At 36.4% G+C, this 21,243-nt stretch overlaps 1 protein-coding gene across 6 annotated transcripts in view; it reads left to right on the forward strand.

The window, feature by feature from the left end:
• The window catches only part of HACE1 (HECT domain and ankyrin repeat containing E3 ubiquitin protein ligase 1), a 115,800-nt gene that overhangs the window by 63,924 nt on the left and 30,633 nt on the right, over positions 1-21,243 (forward strand). For all 6 annotated transcript variants that reach the window (XM_039467453.2, XM_074397664.1, XM_074397665.1 and 3 more), the window contains 4 exons: positions 7,638-7,788; positions 14,207-14,541; positions 15,049-15,117; positions 15,363-15,450. In XM_039467453.2, coding sequence (XP_039323387.1) covers positions 7,638-7,788; positions 14,207-14,541; positions 15,049-15,117; positions 15,363-15,450 — 643 coding nt within the window. The remainder of the gene's footprint in view (positions 1-7,637; positions 7,789-14,206; positions 14,542-15,048; positions 15,118-15,362; positions 15,451-21,243) is intronic.

Below are 21,243 nucleotides of genomic sequence, written 5' to 3' on the forward strand. Positions count from 1 at the left end.
AGATCAGATGGTTGTGGGTATGTTGTATTTCCTGTGAGGCCTCTGTTCTGTTCCATTGGTCTATATCTCTGTTTTGGTACCAGTACCATGCTGTTTTGATTACTGTAGCCTTGTAGTATAGTTTGAAGTCCGGTAGTGTGATGCCTCCTGCTTTGTTCTTTCTGCTTAGAATTGACTTGGCTATGCGGGCTCTCTTTTGGTTCCATATGAAGTTTAAGGTGTTTTTTTCCAGTTCTGTGAAGAAGGTCATTGGTAGCTTGATGGGAATAGCGTTGAATCTGTAAATTACTTTGGGCAGTATGGCCATTTTCATGATGTTGATTCTTCCTAGCCATGAACATGGAATGTTTCTCCATCTGTTTGTATCCTTTCTTATTTCGTTGAGCAATGGCTTGTAGTTCTCCTTGAAGAGGTCCTTTACGTTCCTTGTTAGTTGTATTCCTAGGTATTTTATTCTCTTTGTAGCAATTGTGAATGGCAGTTCGTTCTTGATTTGGCTCTCTTTAAGTCTATTACTGGTGTATAGGAATGCTTGTGATTTTTGCACGTTGATTTTGTATCCTGAGACTTTGCTGAAGTTGTTTATCAGTTTCAGGAGATTTTGGGTTGAGATGATAGGGTCTTCCAGATATACAGTCATGTCATCTGCAAATAGAGACAATTTGATTTTCTCCTTTCCAATTTGGATACCCTTTATTTCTTTTCCTTGCCTGATTGCTCTGGCTAGAACTTCCAGTACTATATTGAATAGGAGTGGTGAGAGAGGGCATCCTTGTCTAGTACCAGATTTCAAAGGGAATGCTTCCAGTTTTTGCCCATTCAGTATGATATTGGCTGTTGGTTTGTCGTAAATAGCTTTTATTGTTTTGAGATACGTTCCGTCAATACCTAGTTTATTGAGGGTTTTTAGCATAAAGGGTTGTTGAATTTTGTGAAAAGCCTTCTCTGCATCAATCGAGATAATCATGTGGTTTTTGTCTTTGGTTCTGTTTATGTGGTGAATTACGTTTATGGACCTTGCGTATTTTGAACCAGCCTTGCATCCCCGGGATGAATCCTACTTGATCATGGTGGATGAGCTTTTTGATATGCTGTTGCAATCGGTTTGCTAGTATTTTATTGAAGATTTTTACATCTGTGTTCATCATGGATATTGGCCTGAAATTTTCTTTTCTTGTTGAGTCTCTGCCGGGTTTTGGTATCAGGATGACATTTGTCTCGTAAAATGATTTGGGAAGGATTCCCTCATTTTGGATTGTCTGGAATAGTTTCAGAAGGAATGGTATCAGCTCCTCTTTGTATGTCTGGTAGAATTCGGCTGTGAACCCATCTGCACCTGGGCTTTTTTTGGGTGGTAGGCTCTTTATTGCTGCCTCGACTTCAGACCATGCTATTGGTCTATTCAGGGTTTCGGCTTCTTCCAGGTTTAGGCTTGGGAGGATGCAGGTGTCCAGGAATTTATCCATTTCTTCCAGGTTTACTAGTTTATGTGCATAGAGTTGCTTGTAGTAATCTCTGAAGATGGTTTGGATTTCTGCGGAATCTGTGGTGATATCCCCTTTATCATTTTTTATTGGATCAATTTGGATATTCTCTCTTTTTTTTTTTTTTAATTAATCTGGCTAGTGGTCTGTCTATTTTGTTGATCTTTTCAAAAAACCAGCTCCTGGATTTATTGATTTTTTGAAGAGTTTTTTGTGTCTCTATTTCCTTCAGTTCTGCTCTGATCTTAGTTATTTCCTGTCTTCTGCTAGGTTTTCAGTTTTTTTGATCTTGCTTCTCTAGCTCTTTCAATTTTGATGATAGGGTGTCAATTTTAGATCTCTCCTTTCTTCTCATGTGGGCACTCATTGCTATATATTTTCCTCTAGAGACTGCTTTAAATGTGTCCCAGAGATTCTGGTATGTTGTGTCTTCGTTCTCATTGGTTTCGAAGAACATCTTTATTTCTGCCTTCATTTCATTGTTTATCCAGTCAACATTCAAGAGCAAGTTGTTCAGTTTCCATGAAGCTGTGCAGTTCTGAGTTAGTTTCTGCATTCTGAGTTCTAACTCGATTGCACTGTGGTCTGAGAGACTGTTATGATTTCTGTTCTTTTGCATTTGCTGAGGAGTGATTTATTGCCAATTATGTGGTCAGTTTTAGAGTAGGTGTGATGTGGTGCTGAGAAGAATGTATATTCTGTGGATTTGGGGTGGAGAGTTCTGTAAATGTCTATTAGGTTTGCTTGTTCCAGGTCTGAGTTCAGGTCCTGGATATCCTTGTTGATTTTCTGTCTGGTTGATCTGTCTAATATTGACAATGGGGTGTTAAAGTCTCCCACTATTATTGTGTGGGAGTCTAAGTCTCTTTGTAAGTCATTAAGAACTTCCCTTATGTATCTGGGTGCTCCTGTATTGGGTGCGTATATATTTAGGATCGTTAGCTCTTCTTGTTGCAGTGGTCCTTTTACCATTATGTAATGTCCTTCTTTGTCTCTTTTGATCTTTGTTGCTTTAAAGTCTATTTTATCAGAGATGAGAATTGCAACTCCTGCTTTTTTTTGCTCTCCATTTGCTTGGTAGATCTTCCTCCATCCGTTTATTTTGAACCTTTGTGTATGCTTGCATGTAAGATGGGTTTCCTGGATACAGCACACTGATGGGTTTTGGCTTTTTATCCAATTTGCCAGTCTGTGTCTTTTTATTGGGGCATTTAGTCCATTGACATTTAGGGATAGTACTGTTATGTGTGAATTTGATACTGTCATTTTGATGCTACCTGGCTGTTTTGTTGGTTAGTTGATGCAGCTTCTTGATTGTGTTGATGCTCTTTTACCATTTGGTGCGTTTTTGGTGTGGCTGGTACTGGTTGTTCCTTTATATGTGTAGAACCTTTTTCAGGAGTTCTTGTAGAGCAGGTTTGGTGGTGATGAAATCTCTGAGTGCTTGCTTGTTCACAAAGGATTTTATTTTTCCTTCACTTATGAAGCTGAGTTTGGCTGGATAGGAGATTCTGGGTTGAAAGTTCTTTTCTTTAACGATGTTGAATATTGGCCCCCAATCTCTTCTGACTTGTAGGGTTTCTGCTGAGAGATCTGCTGTGAGTCTAATGGGCTTCCCTTTGTGGGTAACCTGACCTTTCTCTCTGGCTGCCCTTAGCATTTTCTCTTTCATTTCAACCCTGGTGAATCTGAGGATTATGTGCCTTGGGGTTGCTCTTCTTGAGGAATATCTTTGTGGTGGTCTCTGTATTTCCTGGATTTGAATATTGGTCTGCCTTGCTAGGTTGGGGAAGTTTTCCTGGATAATATCCTGAAGAGTATTTTCCAGCTTGGATTCATTCTCTTTATCACATTCAGGTACACCTATCAGACGTAGATTAGGTCTTTTCACATAGTCCCACATTTCTTGAAGATTTTGTTCATTCCTTTTTGCGCTTTTTTCTCTGTTCTTGCCTTCTCTTTTTATTTCATTGAGTTGATCTTCGACCTCTGATATCCTTTCTTCTGCTTGGTCAATTCAGCTGTTGAAGCTTGTGCATGCATGCTTCACGAAGTTCTTGTGTTGTGTTTTTCAGCTCCATCAATTCACTTATATTCCTCTCTATGCTGTCCATTCTCGTTAGCATTTCGTCCAATCTTTTTTCAAGGTTCCTATTTTCTTTGCATTGGGTTAGAACATGTTCTTTTAACTCACTGTAGTTTCTTACTACCCACCTTCGGAAGTCTGATTCTGTCATTTCATCACCCTCCTTCTCCATCCGGTCTGGTTCCCTTGCTGGTGAGGAGTTTTGATCCCTTTTAGGAGGAGAGGTGTTCTGGTTTCGGGAGTTTTCATCCTTTTTGCGCTGGTTTCTTCCCATTTTTGTGGGTTTATCCACCTGTTGTCTTTGTAATTACTGTCTTTCAGATTGGGTCTCTGAGTGAGCTTCTAGTTCGTGGATGCTGAAGTTACTTTTTTTTTTTTTTTAAGCTTTCCTTCTAACAGTCTGGCCCCTCTGCTGTAGGACTGCTGAGGTCCTCTCCAGGCCCTGCTTGCCTGTGGATCACCTGCAGCAGCTGCAGAACAGTAAGGGTTGCTGCCAGTTTCCTCTTCTGCTATCTTTGTCCCAGAAGGATGCTCGCCTACTGTCAGTCCGTTCTCTCCTTTATGAGGTGAGTCTTTGGATCTATGGGAGTCAGGGAGCTACTTGAGGAGACAGTCTATCTTTTATTGGGGCTTAAGTCCTGAGTTGTGAGCTCCGTTGTTCGTTCAGAGCTGCTGGGCAGGTATGTTTAGGTCTGCTGCAGCTGAACTCATAAAGCACTTTTTGTTCCCAGGTGCTCTGTCCCAGGGAGTTGGAGCTTTATGCGTTTCCGTTGCACTACTGCCTTTTTTGATTTTTCTTTCAGGTCGGACCCGCCCAGCTAGCAGCACGCCTAGCCACTGCCTCCCCGCAGGGGCTTTGCTGAGCTGCTGTGGGCTCCGCCCAGCTGCCCTGAGCTCTTCCCTGCAGTCCTGTTTATATGGGCATAGTTAGAACTGTCTCGGCAACGGTGGCCCCGCCTCTGTTATGGCGGACTCTCTCTGTTGTGGCAGGTTGCCTCGGCAACGGCGGGTTGCCTCCTTAGCGGTGGAGAGTCTCAGTAATGGCGGAAGCCCCTCCCCCACCGAGCCGGACCGTCCCGGTTCAGCTGTGCTTGGTTTGAAGGGCTCAACCCAGAGTGTTTCCAATTACTGTTTTTGTTTTCGTTGTTGTTGGGGGTCGGGGGGTGGGACCAACTGAGCCTGATCACCTGGCTCCCTGACTCAGAGTCTTTTCTTTTAAGTTGAACGACCCCGCGTTCCAGTCGCTTGTTATAAAGGCGCGGGGATCTCCCGTGCTGCGACTCACTGAGTCGGCTCGAACTGCGGCGCCGGCTCCTGGCGGATTTTTTGCCTAGGAATCTCCTGGCCTGACTCGCTATTTCAGATGAATGGGCAACTCTGCCGTCTCAGGGCTCTGCTCGCCAGCTAAGAGGGCTCCCAGACCAGTGGCTTTTGTACGGAGAACCGCAGCAACAGGGCGTGGTCACAGCAGCTGTGCGGGCGGAATCAGCCCCGCGGGGGCCAAAACAGCCGCACCGGCTGGGACTGCGACGCTGGCGTCCCCTCTGCCTGGGTATCTCCTGGTCTGTGGGCAATAAGAGTTCGTCTGGAAATGCGGCGTCCACTCACCCTCTGCACTTTCACTGGGAGCTGAAGTCCTGCGCTGTTCTTAGGCGGCCATCTTCCCAGCATTCCCCAAAAAGGTTATGTCTTAAGATGATTTCAAATGCAGATTGTTTCCCCTTGCTAATTTATGTTTAATGATATTTTTTAGAGTATCTCAGTTTTGTTCATTTATTTGTGAATCATTTTATGTTTATTAACCCACTATGTGAAGTAATTTTGACCTTTGTTTTAACAGAAATTTTCATTAAGAAAGTAACTGATTCAAATATATGTAATTAGTGACAACTAAGGTGTTATCCAGCATACTTCTTGAAAAATTGGTAGCCTGTTATCTAACTGATTTCAGGGATATTTGCTAAAGATAATAAACATTACTGAGACTTTTGCACATAATGTTATATTTATATTGAAAGATTTATCTTCCTTTCTGTATATTTATGATTGAAAGTAAAGGTAGTTAATGATGTGGAAATGAACACAAAAATCATAGCAATATGCTAAGTAAGACACTAAGAAGATACCCAAATAAACCAAAGGTGAGGATTTTATAGTGATAGGGGTTTGAGTTAGGAAATTAATTTTTAAACTTTTCTGTTAAAACATGTTAACGTTGGAACAAATGATTATTTTATGATCAACTGGAGAAGGGTGTATGAGGTTTAGATTTTACAGTCTTTTTATATAATACGAAAGAGACACTTCACTGGTTGAAAAGTTGAGGAAATGATATTTTTTACAGCAGTGATTCAGCTTGGAAGAAGTTTCAATTGAGTAAAGTAATATAAAATTGTTAGACTATATTTATAATTAATAATATTAGATTCCATGGTTTAAGAAAATACTTTTTACCTTAAAGTAAGATAACTCCTGATGTATTTCCTAGATCAGATATTTAAAACAAATATTTGTATATGTGGTAATTTTGCAGAAGAAAATCAAATTCACACCTCTCTTACAGAATTTGAGAGTCATCGTATTTAACTTTTCCAAAAGCTGCAACACTGTAAAAGAAGGAGATGGTTACAAACTACGTTTTAATTTTGTTAGTTCCATATGATATACAATTAGAATCACTATTTCATAAAGACAGATGTGTAAAAATCAGTGCAAGCTAAATTAATCACTCTGTACACATTTGATTCAAAATTCCTGAAGCAAAAAAGGCTTTGCTAATGTCTTATAGCTGTATGGACAGCAATAGCTATTGATAATTTGTGAACACTGGTAGCTGACAGCTAATTTTTATTGACTTTTAAAACAATTTTATGAGTCTCACAATGATAAAATAGCATGAATATTAAAGTGAAAATGTCAAGAAATTTTGATTCATGTCACCCGGATTGAAAATACCCTCTCATTTGACATTTATTAAACAAATACTTTAAAGTAGACATTTGTCATTATCATCTTACTATTTTTTAAAATATTAATACCTATAAATATCATAAAGGAAGATTTCAGTGAACTGAGTAAAATATATAAGAGAAGGGACAGTAGCTTTTGATAATTAAATTTTAAAAAAGGGCAGAAGCTTCTGCCATTCTGCCCAGAAGTTTATGCAACTCTTTACTTTGCTCCAACATTTGTTATATAAGATAACTGATGTTAGAGATATCAAAATAAAACCACCATCAACCAACAAAAATAAAATTCAATACAAATTTAGCCTAGCTCCTACAGTTGTTCCGTGGAAGGATAATGATTGGTATTCATGATGATGACCAATCCCAAGGTACTGTGGGATTCTTAGGGCTTTCTGATTAAAAAGTGAGTTTGTTACATTTAATATGATTTAGTGTTAATTAATTTTAGTCTTTTCTTTTTTCATGGTAGGGGTATATTTCCTACCTGTATGTAGAGCCTTAAGACAGCCCATTCATTATATAGAGAACAAACCTAAAGTAGACAGCAAGTTTAAAATTATTCAATTTGTGAATGTTCTATATGTGAACAATTGGTTACTATTCTGAGGTGGGAAGGGGATATGGGATTAGGGATATAGTGGCAGACAGTTTAGTTTAAGCCTCTTTGTTAAAACAGTTGTGGGTTGGCCTAATAATATGATGATTTATACCTTTGCTTCTCTGAAATATAATCAGAGTTCTAAAGAATAAATTTAATTTACAGATACACTTTCGAAAGTAAAAGTTTAGGGGTTGCCTTGAAGTTGTTGCCACAGGAAACCAACTATTCTAAAGGAGTGATTTTCTTCATATTTTAAGTTTTGATCGTTGGTTATATTTTGGGTGCTTAAAAAATAGTAATTCATTTATATGCAATTCAAATAATGTAACTTCTTGTTAAACCATTCTGTCTCCTATCATGATAGGAAAGGAATTTTACTCCAACTATATTATAATATGAAACAGATGGTCAGTGGGATGAAAATGTTTTAAAATAAGCGTTTTAAGATGTAATTTGTTTTACTCCATCTAATCTCATATTTTAATTTTTATTTTCAGCCTATCTAGCAATTATGATGCTCAAATGAAGAGCCTGTTAAGGATTGTGAGAATATTTTGTCACGTCTTTCGAATTGGTCCATCCTCCCCCAGTAATGGAATTGATATGGGCTACAATGGGAATAAAACCCCAAGAAGCCAGGTGTTCAAGGTGAGAAACGTAGATGACATTCTTAGGAAGACAGACGTAAAAGAGATGAATTTGTCAAAGCATGCATTCATCAATCAGGATGTAAGTTTGTTTTATAGCCATACCACCTTTAAAATTAGGCATACCTTTCTCTTCTCTGTCTAACAGCAAGTTGGTGAGCTTTCTGTATTTTTCTTACAGATAAACTTTTTTATTTCATTAATGTTTTATTCTAAGGGTAGAGATAGTTAATGTTTAAACTTAATTTTATTAAGTTATAGGTTTTTAATATAATATACAGCCAGCATGCTTTTGAAAGAAATGTATTTCTTATCAGGAAGGAAATCAATGAAGTTTTAATTTAGATTTTAATATGATATGTGTGTTAGGTATGTGTCTGTGTATGTGTTTTTAAAGTAAGGTTACTTTCATTTACTGGATTTACTAACAGTTTCTGAGATCACTGCAAGGAAGAATTGTTGAGTTATTTTCTTAAAATATTTTGTATTGCTTCAGCTGCCTTTCTGTATAAGCACATATGGATTAAGTCCTTGGAAGAATGAGTTCATGTAAAACCCAAGGGAGTATTGCTACTCATACTAAATTATAATTTTATGAAGTAAACAAAGAATATGACTATAATTGCTTTTGTTACTGTTTTCTGGATGACATTTTAAAATAACAGATTTTAGAAAAATGTGTAATTTAATAACTTCATGTTTTTTATTTATTCATGTATTTATTTTTGAAACAGAGCCTCACTCTGTTGCTTAGGCTGGAGTGCAGTGGCATAATCATGGTTCACTGCAGCTTCAACCTCCCAGGGCTCAGGTGATGCTTTCACCTCAACCTCCTGAGTAGCTGGGACTAGAGGTGCATGCCACCATATCTGGCTAATTTTTATATTTTTTGGTAGAGATCGGGTTTTGCCGTGTTTCTCAGGCTGGTCTCGAACTCCTGGGCTCAAACAGTCTGCCTGCCTCTGCCTCCCAAAGTGCTGGGATTACAGGCGTAAGCTACTGCACCCAACCAACTTATTATATTTCTTTAAACAATGATTTGAGTATAAAATACAGGTTATTTATCAAAAAAGTGATATAAATGTTTTTATGTGCTACTTCCTTGAAAACTAGTTAGGATTGACAGCTTTGCTGTCTGTAAAATTCAAAGCTAAATTAATGTTCTATACTAAATGATTCATTTCTTACATGGAGAATTTTTGCAGAAAGGTCAAAATGCACAGTTTGCAAGAACTTTGACCCTATAGATTAATACTTTACGGTAGTCTTTTAGAAAAGTATGTATAAATGTCTGTCCATCTGTTTTATTCTCTTTAAAAAAAAATCAGTCTAGGAAGGAAAGTTTTCAGCCATATATGTATGCCTGTGTGTGTGCATTTTTTTTTTTCTTTTTTTCTTATTGTGCCACCTCCTGGAAGAATGAAGTTAGGCATTATTGTAATTCCTGTGGCTTTTCACATACCACTTCCTTGAACTTAGGAGTGACAACTTAACTGTCTTTGTAAAATTTTGATCTATGTTATTGACCTACTTTTTTTTGTCAGTACTGTTTTAAGCGAGCTTTACTGCTCAAACATTCGTATCACACAAAGTTGTTTTTAATGTGTTCTGGCATGGCTCACTCTGATTGGGAGGGAATCTACCCATGATTTGACTTTGACTCATCCTTTCTACTGACCTGTAATGATGAATATAAAATCAAATCAGGCATAGAAGTGGTCACCATTATTCAAATTGAGTTAGATTATATTCAGTTTGTCTGATATTTTTGGTTAAAATTTGAATCTGCTATTAGCAAATATCAGAAAGTATATGTTAAGTAGCTTCTCTATAGGTGTTTAGGTTTGAATGTTAGTTTTCTACCTACACAGTCAGTACAGACATAACAGAGGAGAAGAGGTTATCTCTGTTTCTCCTTTTTAGCTTATGCTTAAAAAATAGAATCCAGACTTTATGTTTTGTCATACATCTATGATATATGTAATATCTAAATACTTTTAGTATCTTTGTTTCATTTTTTTAAGGTAGTACTTTCTACAGCATTCACAACTACAATTTCTTCTCATCACTTATTTTCTCTTAAATTTTGAACTTTCATTTTGGTAAAACACTAATTGCAAAACTCAGCTAGTTTTTAAACACATTAATAAGTTTTAACTCTTAAAGAATTTACTAGTCTCTTTTCATCCAGTTTTATGAATTAAACATGGAATCTTTGGGGATTGGCAAAATGATCTGCCCTTCCATTTACAAGGATAAAAATAGAAACTATACATTGTCATCCATGCGAGTCAGGTCTCCTGTTCATTGTGGGGTGACTCAAGTTGTAAAAATCTTTGCTATTTACTGAGTTGCTGTGATGTTAGACTGGAAATACCCTTTTAATTCTTACCAGATTTTGTCTGAGGTAGCAATTGATCCCTAATTTCCATTTCATTAACAAGGTACTCTAATGCTACTTTATTGTTCAAATTAACTAATGGGTTTTCCATTAAGAATGAGTTGGGTTTATAGGCCATATGTTTTTAGTAGGTGAAATTGTTTAACATCCTGTTATTAGTTTTCTGATTTATTTTAGAAGTTCTTTAAGTTAGTCTTAACACATAGCCATTCTTTGAGCATTAAGAGATTTTTATCTAGTGCCTTGGGAACTTTGGAGCATTTGAAGGAGAAGGTCATTTTTATTTTCGAAGCACAGTGAACATGGGGAAGACAATTTAGGCTTCCTGAGTCTTGCTGTGTTCTTTTATTGTGAATAGTAGGCTGTGACTATTAATGGTTACATAGACTTACAATTTGGAAAATTTGGTAACCAAGAAATACTGTGAAACTTTTAACTTTAAGACCTTATCTTGTGGGTTGTGGCATTTGACATTATCATAAGTTAAGAATAGCCAGACTAACAGGCTATCAAGGTACTGTTAATGAACATAAGGTAGTAAAACTTTTCTGCCAGATTTATTCCTCATTTCAGCAGCTTGAAATTTTAAAAATATTTCAGTAAGTTTGAGATTGTATATTATTGTTTCAAAATATGACTTAGAATGCTTATAAATCATTTATGATTGTCATATCATTGTACAATATAATTCTTTGGTAAGGATCACTCAATAATAATGAATGAAGCAGTATTTTCTCAGTACCAAGAAACCTGCTAATATTTTCAATAGTAATGGACTCATTGTTCAGTAATAATTGGTATGTATGGTATTTCTTATTTAATGTATTTGATTATGAATATAGAAAGCATTATAGATATAGTATGCAGTGGTTTATTTTTAATTTTAAAATGTATTTGAATCCTTTTTGTTGGTGGCTGCTACCACAGTTAGAAATTAAAGCTATTTTCATAGGATTCTTTCTTCGTGATTGAAGAATGAATTTTCTGAGCAGATCTTCAAATAGAAAAACCCTAGGTAAACTCACCGCAAGGTTGGGATTTAGTTTTAGTGCATGTATGATTGAAGAAATAAAAGGTGAGAAAAGAGAGAAAACTGAAAAAAGGCCCAATGTGGTTTTACTACTTATTTTTTTTTTCTCATTCTTCTAATTCTTTGCTGTGTTTCTTTATTAAAAACTCTGGCTTTTTGATACTTTTAATGTCATTTTTACACATACCATGTTTTTTTTCCTTGGTGTTATTTCTGCACCACTCAAAATTTGCCTTTGATTTTTTACACATTGTCAGTATTTGAAAATAGGATTGCTGTTGGTTGAGACTCAGTGCTCATCTGCATGATCAGCTGTGTCATTTCTTGCCTTAGGCCTTACCTCCTTTCAGTGTGTTGATTTTCTAGGTTTTATCTTTTCTCTATTTAGAGGCCAATTACTCTTTTTTCTTTTTGTTTCAAGCAGTTTTATATCACCACCTGTTCTTTCCATTTCAGAAGTTCATTTTCTGATATAAAGCTAAATAGTTTTGCTGACATAAGTTCTTTTCATCTTCTACAGCAGGTTCAGTGTTTTGCTCATAAAGAGAAATTATAGTTTCATGGATCATGATTAGAATTTGCAGTGAAGGTATCTGTCAGAATTTATGGCAGCTGGTACTTCTTCCCCTTCTTAAAGCAGTTCAGCGACCCCAAATCTGTCAGCCCTTGTGAGTTTGGAAGTACCATTATTGTGGCTGAGAGAGATGCTTACTTCAAACTTCAAAGGAGGGTATAGTTTCTTTTAAAAAAGGAAACATTGTACTTACCTGCCTGCCTAGTGCATACTACTGGTTGAGTGAGTGAACTATGTTTTTGTTGATTATAGTAGTGGTGGTTTTGTTTGTTTTGCTGTGTTTTCTGTCTTTTGGTTTAATGTGTAAATGAAGGCCTGGGTGATTTAATTATTTGCAAATTTAGTAAGTAATATATTTTCAAAAAGGGAATGTTACAGAAATCTGAAGAAAGGCTAAAAATGACAGTGAAGGTATTTGTTAGATAATGGTTATTCAAACATTTTCTAAGGTTCCAAATAGGGTTTTATAATCTCCTTCCATAGTGGTCTTTAAAAGAAAGATTATTTCTTTCCTTGAAATATTTTAAAGGTGAGTCTTTCTGTCGCACATGGTCTAGTTTGTAGCATTCTATAATCATATAAGATTCAAAAAGTGAGATTAACTTTTGTATTTATTTGCAGAAAGATATCTCATCATCTCAATAAGAATATTTAAAATAGTATAGGATGAAGGGATTGTTTAACCACTATACCACTCGTAAACTATTAATCTTTATTTGGTATTAAAAATATCCTAGCAGGTCTTTTATTTTGGTGGGTGAGGGGTGGTTGGGGGCAGTGTAGACAGTGTCATACTCTTTGGCCCAGGCTGAAGTTCAGTGGCAAGATCACGGCTCACTGTAGCCTTGACCCCTGAGGTTCAAGCAGTCCTCCCACTTCAACCTCCCAAGTAACTGGGACTACAAGTGCATGCCACTGTACCCAGCTAGAATAATAATAATAGGAAATAGCTTATTCTATCTCTTTTTCTTTTAAAGCTGTTAATCTTTACTTGGAATTAAGAATTTGCTACTCAGAATTTTTTTTTTTGGAAATGGAGTCTCACCCTGTCACCAAGGCTGGAGTGCAGTGGTGTGATCTTGGCCCACTGTAGCCTCCGCCTCCCAGGTTCAAGTGATCCACCTGCCTCAGCCTCCTGAATAGCTGGAGTTATAGATGTGTGCCACCACACCTGGCTAATTTTTTGTATTTTTAGTAGAAATGGGATTTCATCATGTTGGCCAGCCTGGTCTCAAACTCCTGACCCCAAGTGATCTACCCACCTCAGCCTCCCAACTGCTGGGATTACAGGCATGAACCACTACCCCCAACCTACTAGTCAGTATTTTAATAGAATTTTGGTAATTATATTTCTTGTTTTTAAAAAACAGTAGTTATTAGAGATGGATTGTGTGTGTAAATGTATGTATATATGTGTGTATATATACACAAATTTGCCACATTTTATAATTTCTTGTCAAACGTTATCAAGATTCTAGGAGTTATATGTAAAGAAAGGAGTACAGTAAACTAACCTGTTCATTAGTTTCTTTAGGGATTCTCTTTCTTTTTTTTTTTTTCTTTGAGACGGAGTCTCACGTTGTCTCCAGGCTAGAGTGCAGTGGCACAGTCTCTGCTCACCGTAACCTTCGCCTTGTGGGTTCAAGCGATTTCCCTGCCTTAGCCTCCTGATTAGCTGGAACTACAGGCCCACACCACCATGCCTGGCTAATTTATTTCTTATTTTTTTTATTTTAGTGGAGACAGGGTTTCATCATGTTGGCCAGGATGGTCTTAACCTTCTGACCTCATGATCTGCCTGCTTCAGCCTCTCAAAGTGCTGGGATTACAGGTGTGAGCCACCGCACCTGGCCAGGATTCTCATTTTTTAACTGAAAAAAAATATTTGTTTAATTGAAAGTTTTTTGACACTGATTATATGAATACAGAAAATATTAAGAGTGATTATATATATTTAGGGATTCTCAGTTTTTAATTGAAAAAAGTTTTGTTTAATTGAAAGTTGTTAAGATTGATCATATTAATACAGTAAATGTTAAGAATGATTATGTATAATGGTAATGTGTGCTTTTAAAACAAAACGTGAAAATTAAAAGAAGAAAGATTGCTTGTGAATTTTTTGTTGGATTTAGTTTTTTCTTTTTATTCCAAGGAACACATACATACAAACTAAATTATTGCCATAAATGAAGAAATTGTCATTTATCTATGGTATTTATATAGCATTCATGTAATATTGTTACTTACCTTTAGGCATTACCATCACATTAACTTGGGAAGATAGAAATAACTAGAGTAAATTTTGTCTTTTATAATATTTGTCTAGATAGGAGGGTGTGTGTGTGTGTGTGTGTGTGTGTGTGTGTTTTATCCTGTAGTTTAAGAATGATGTTTAAAAAACACTTTTGTTTCAGCCGCTGGAATTGCTTTGGCACTCATTAGATGAATGGCTCGTTTTAATAGCTACAGAATTGATGAAAAACAAAAGAGACTCAACAGAGATCACTTCTATTTTACTGAAACAAAAAGGCCAAGATCAAGATGCTGCTTCTATTCCTCCATTTGAACCTCCAGGACCTGGGAGCTATGAAAATCTGTCTACTGGCACAAGGGAATCTAAACCAGATGCTCTTGCAGGGAAACAGGAAGCCAGTGCAGATTGTCAGGATGTTATTTCTATGACAGCTAACCGGCTAAGTGCTGTCATTCAAGCTTTTTACATGTGCTGTTCTTGTCAGATGCCTCCAGGGTAAGAAAGTTTTGCCTTTTTTTTTTTTTTTTTTTCCTCTGATAGATGATGAAAAGCAGTGAGATTTTTGTAATTTCAGAAACAACAAATAATAATTTGTTGACTTAAAGTTCTATTTTCTTCTCATTTTAAGATATACTAATCTAGATCTAGTAGGGAATATTTAAATTTTAAACAAGTCATATATATTATTGATTTATATCATAAGAATTATGAATGTCATCTTGTATAGAATCTCTTAACTGTGTATTCAAAATGTGTAGAGCAGAAATGTACCAAATTTCAAGATTTTAAAAGTCACTTTTTGCTATCGTCTACTGATGAGAAGTTAGAATCATTTTACAAATTGGCTAGGCATGCCTCAGTTTTCTAAACTTAGAAAAAAGATCCAAACCCAGATTCTCTTTGGTTTAGAAGCCAGTCCAATTCAATATATATTTATCAAATTTGCTATATTATATCACGAACTTTAGCCTGTGTATTCTGATGGATTTTTACCCCCGACAGAATGACTTCACCTCGTTTCATTGAATTTGTCTGCAAACATGATGAAGTTTTAAAATGCTTTGTTAATAGGTAAGCTTTCTGGGGTTTGTGGACTACCCTGGTAGTCTTTCCTCTCTTTACCTACAGTTTCTTCTAAACAGAAAAAATGTTATTTCTCTTACTATTCAAAATATACTCCATTACAAATGAAACTTTAATAAATGTGGATTATTATGTGTTTTTCTTTTGTTTCAGTATCAGTGTATCTGAATTTGCATTTCACTTAATGTTACTTATTCCTCTGTCCATTTAAACAAAATACATTTTTCTTTTAGAAACCCCAAAATTATATTTGACCACTTTCACTTTCTCCTTGAATGTCCTGAGTTGATGTCAAGATTCATGCATATCATAAAAGCGCAGGTAGAAATTTTTCTTCATCTTTTCTTTTCTATCTAATAAAATTAATTTATAAAATTCTAATATTGTTTAGTGGAATAATTATTACACTTCAGAAATTCTGTTATAAGAGGAATGATTGCATGTTACTTTACTATGAGGAGTAAGTTTTCTTCAAGAAATATGTATTGAGTGCCTACTATGTGCAGAGGTCTCTACAAAAACGGCAGAACACATTGCCACATTTCCTGAAAGGAGTTTAATGAAATTCCTTAGTCCTATAAGGCTGATTGTTTTCTTGAAAAATGATTTTAGTCCCAAATAGATTTGGGAAATTACATAACATATACGCTTTGGAAATTTGTACATCACATTGGCAGCATGTTAAAAGGCTTTGAGAAGCCCTTTAGTAAAAAGAGTGATTTAGCTTTGTTAATCCTCCAAAATTATTTGACCTGACCACCTTTCTCCTTCCAGATTTGTACCTGTTCATTCCGTATATCTCATGTTATGTGAAGGTAGCTGGAGGAAAGCTTGGTTTGCTCCTTACCAGCTGTGAACTTTGGGCACATTTCCTAACATCCTTGAAGCCTTGTTTGCTTCATCTACAAAATAGAGATAATGACAGCAGCCTCATAGAACTATTGTCAAGAATGACTGTGATATATGCTCAATAAATGGTAGTTGTTTTAGAGATAGAAAACTTACTCCCTTTCTCCAAGAGGGTTCTAATTCAGTCTAGCTGTAGATATAATAAACATATCTATAAAATAGTAACTACAATATTACCTGGTTCTTTAGGAGTTTAAGGGAGGAAGAACTGGCTCTGGCATCTGTAGTTGGGAAATTTCAGAGAAGGCAGATTTTAAGTTACCTTGAGAAAGCTTGAAAAAATATGCAGCATTTTGATGGGAATAAACAAAGAGGGAGAACATTCTAGCCAACATGTGGGCTGGGGCATGTAAACAGAAAGTATATAAAACTGCAGTAGTTGCAGCAGAAATTTTGTGTAGATAGGAGCAATATAGAGTTCTGGAAGGGTAGACTGGGGTCATATACCCGATGGTGAGCCTTGATTTCCAGATTGAAGAATTTTCCTTGTTTGCTAGGCTGTTAGGAGCCACTGATACACTTGCTTTAGGAGAATGGCATAATTCTGGCAAAATTTTAGAAAATAATTTACCAGATATGTAGGATAGACTATAGGCAAAGGTTTGGTTAGTAGTCATAATAAATATATACGTGGTTTTTAATGTCCTTAGGGACATTTATCTTTTCAGAAGTTAAGCTGTGAACTAATTTTGATAAAATCATACATAACTATGCAGAGGGCTCTTTTGACATCTTTAATAAAGATAATGTACAAGAGAAGGCAGTAGTAATAACTCAACTGAATGCTAATTTTAGGTCAGGCACTATATATTTGCTTCCATGAATTATTTTCTTAACTGTCATGGAAGATGGCTATTCTTTTTATCTAAGCTGAAGTGGTTGAGTAACTTAAGCCATTCAGCCACTAAATGGGAGAACCAGAATTTAAAAGACTGTCTGGGTTCTCAAGTTCAATTTCTTTCTCTCTCTCTCTCTTTTTTTTTTTTTTTTTTTTTTTGAGATAGGGTCTTGCTCTGTTGCCCAAGCTGGAGTGCAGTGGTGCTATCTTGGCTCACTGCAACCTCCATCTTCAAGGTTCAAGTGATTCTCCTGCCTCAGCCTCCTGAGCAGCTGGGACTACAGGCGTGCACCACCACTCCCAGCTAATTTTTGTATTTTTAGCAGAGACAGGGTTTCACCATGTTGGCCAGGCTGGTCTTGAACTCCTTGGCCTCCCAAAGTAGTGAGATTACAGGTGTGAGCCACTGCACCTGGCCTTTTTTTTTTTTTTTTTTTTTTTTTTTTTTTTTGAGACAGGGTCTCTCTCACCTGTCACTCAGGCTGGAGTGCAGTGGTATGATCTCAACTAATTGTAACCTTTGCCTCCTGGCTGAAGCAGTCCTCCCAGATCAGCTTTGAAAGTAGCTGGGACTACAGGTGCACACCACCACACCTGGCTAATTTTTGTAGAGACGGTATTTTGCCATATTGCCCAGGCTGGCCTTGAACTCCTGAGCTCAAGCGATCCACCCGCCTTAGCCTCTCAAAGTGTTGGAATTATGGGCGTGAGCCAAATTCACACCTGGCCAACTTCAGTTTGTTAACCTATGGTATGTGATACTGTTCTGGGTAAATGAGAGAATAGGTGAAAGAAGATTTTAGTTTTTGAGAGATAGTCTGCTGTTTTAGGTTGGTGTAAAAGTAATTGTGGTTTTTGACAATTACTTTTGATTGCCAAATTAAAATTGTCAAATTAATTAAAATGGCAAAACCTGCAATTAGTTTTGCACCAACCTAATACTGTCTGTACTTTTTACTTTCTATTCCTTTCCCCTTCCTGAACAATTTAGTCAAAAAGCATCTGTATTAGGTATCCACCTTATTGACCCAGAGAGGTGGATTTTGTTTCCTGACCAGGATGAGGAGGGTGTCTGCATGTGTACTGGTGGCCTAATGTGGGGTTTTGGAGTTTGGGTGTGGTAAGAAGGGTGTCCGAGTAGAAGAGGTTCCCAGTGTGACTTACGTGGGCTGGAGTGGCATAAGGATGTCCATGTTGGGGGTGGTGGCAGCTGATCAGTGCTGTCTGATGGAGCCCCAGTGGGGTGGAGGGCATCTATACAGTAGAGGAGCCATGTCAGCGACTGGAGATTGGTTACATATCAAAGGAGTGGGTTTGTAGATCAAATAAGCAAGTATGAGAGTCTAACTTCATTTGGGATTGCAGGTCGATCAAATAAGCAAGTGTAAGATTCTGATTTCTTGTTGTTGGCGAAAGGAGTTACAAAATGGAGGAAACTAGAAAGGAACCTTGTGCTGTTGTATTTGAATTGGAGTTATCAGTTTGAATTTAGTTTTAAATCTACATAGATACATATAGCAAACCTGGCACCTAGCTCTTCATCTCTCAGTGCCATTCTCAATGAACCAGGGCTCCTTGGAGAAATGGCCAATTCCAGGACTAGATCAGGGAAGGTATAAAATAAGCCTGAAACATTGTGTGAGAAAGTAAGAAAGCGTTCAACAAATGATAGGTTTATGTTAACGTGACTCAGAGGACAGCTTGAATGGACTCCCACTACCAAATTTGGAAGAATTTGAACATGAAAATAAATAATGATGGCAACATAGTTATAAATAGGAACCTATGAATCTGTACAGAAAAAAATTGATTAATAAATGGAAAGTTTGATGAAGGATGGGTTGTTTACACAGTCTCAAGTTATCTCGCAACAGAATAATTACAAAGAAAAAAGGGGTCTTCCAGTAGAGAAGCTTGGCAGCGATGAAAGCAGACATAGCAATGTGCCAGCTGATAGGATGCTCTGAGGATGCCATGGCGTCACTTCTGTGATATTCCTGCCAAGTATGCACACCTTAAATCTAATCATGAGGAGTCACCAGACTAAATACAGTTGAGGGACTTTGCACAAAATTAACTGACCTGCAGTCTTTAAAACTATCAAGGTCATTAAAATTAAGAAAACATTGAAGCAATGTTCCAGAGTGAAGGAGACAGGACAAAACAAAGTCAGTTCATGAATCATTTTGCAATAAAAGGACATTATTGGAAAATTGGCAAGACTCGAAATGCGGTCTAAGGATTACATGTAGTAACGTTATCAGAGTTAATTTCTTGTTTTGATATCTGGTTATGGAGGAGAATTCCCTTGTTTGTAGGAAATAAACACCTGAATGTTTATGGGGGACTGGACATTATATTGGCAACTTACTCTCACATGAGAGGAAAAAGAAGTACTTTGTATTCTACTGTACTTGGAAGTTTTCTGGAACTTGGAGATTGTCCTTCTTTAGAAAGTTAAAAAGAACAACTACCTCTGCTAAGGGATTGACTTCTGTTAGTGGTTTTCAGGTGGCCAGTGGTTAGAGGGAGAAATGTTTTGTTTTGCTGTACAAATGCTATTAAGAGGAGCTCTATATAATCAGTCCTATTTTGTGAATTATTTATGGAAATGCAGGTACTCTAGAAAGTTTACATACAAAAATGTGTCATTTGGCTATGTAGGCTTCTGTGTATATATACATATATATATATATATATATGTATATATACACACGTGTGTGTGTGTGTGTATGTGTGTGTGTGTGTGTTGTCAGAGATACTGTGTTAGCTTTTGACGGTAGCAGTTTGTACCTTTTAATGGTCAACTTAATTGCTTGAAAAGATTTACATTTGTTTTTATTCTTTGGTTCACATTTCACAGATAAAGGACATAGTTTAATATCTTATAGTGGGCAATAAGTTTTCTTTTAAATAGTTATTGACAATAATTTTAACATTGTTGTGAATGACAGAACAATATCTATTTATTGAGTGTTCTAGATATTGAGTATTAGAGCATTAGTATAAATGCTTTTAGTGTATTTTTCTCTTTGGTAAAATGGGGACAAAAGTCCCTTTTTCTCATAGTGTTGTGAGGGTTGTATGTGGTAATGCATTGTGAAGTGCTTCGAAAAGTACCTGGCTTATAGGTGCTTAATAAATGTTTGCTAATTTATGATTACAATTATGATTATTATAATTATTGTAATGATGTTCTTTATTTGCATTATTTAATTCTAACAGTTAGCTCTTGAAGTAGGTATTCTCTTCTGTTTTACAGATGAGAAAACTAAAATTCTGTGAGGATTAGTAATTTCCTTAAGATAAGTCTAGTAAGTGACAGAATATTTCAAACCATGTTTATCTGACTTCAAAGCCCATATGCTTCTGTGTAATGTTTTTTCTCTCCTTTTATACCAAACCTTTAGAAATAATTAGCATTAGAATTTCAAGTAGTTTATATTCCAGTCTGTTAAATAAAAATGAAATATTTAATTTATATGCACAGTAGTGCATATAACATGTAACAAGTGCTTTATTAAAAATGTGGAAGACTGCTAAAAGTATGGACAAAATTACACATTTAACTTTTAAAAGGTAGCATTTATTCTTTTCTAACTGAAAGAGCAAATATTAAAAGGCAGAAGTTCATCTCTCAATCATATTATTTTTATTAAGAATTAATAATAAGTGATATTTGAATCTTTTAAAGTAGAACTATTTAGTTTAGCTCAGATGAAGAAGTTTATTGATGTCCTAAAAGCTACCTGGAAGACAAATTTTTTGTGGTGTTAAATGGTATTCATCATATTTATTTCCTGAAACTCTTAGCTTTTGTGATGGTATTGCACCACCTTAGTTCTCCTTTGACTTTTCTTGTCTGTAACGTTTGTAAGCAAATTCTCAGTCATGGCTTGTGATCATAAACTCCTTTGTTCTTGGTGTTCTCTGCATCTTTCATTTCTTAAACCTTATCCTGTCTCCAACTTTACCTTTGTTCATGGCTTTACTTCCAGTGTCTCAGCTGCAGCACTGTTCAGTATCTCTTTCTAAAATCCCTAATAGTTACATCCCACAATATCTTAAAACTCACGATACATAAAATCTTACTCACTGTATCTCCACCAGTACCTTCTAGGAGTGTGGGGATAGGTTGTGGGGAAAGGGATTTTCCCCTTTAAGTTATTTGTGTTAATAAGTTCTATCTGCAGAGATCCTTCCTTCCTTTTTTTTTTTTTTTTTTTTTTGTAGAGATAGGGTCTCACTTTGTCACTCAGGCTGGAGTGACAAAGCGAGTGCGCTACAATTATAGCTCACTGCAGCCTTGAACTCCTGGGTTCAAGGGTCTTCTCACCTCAGCCTCCGAAGTAACTAGGAATACAGGT

Source organism: Saimiri boliviensis, chromosome 4, assembly GCF_048565385.1.
Source record: "Saimiri boliviensis isolate mSaiBol1 chromosome 4, mSaiBol1.pri, whole genome shotgun sequence".
Lineage (NCBI taxonomy): Eukaryota > Metazoa > Chordata > Mammalia > Primates > Cebidae > Saimiri > Saimiri boliviensis.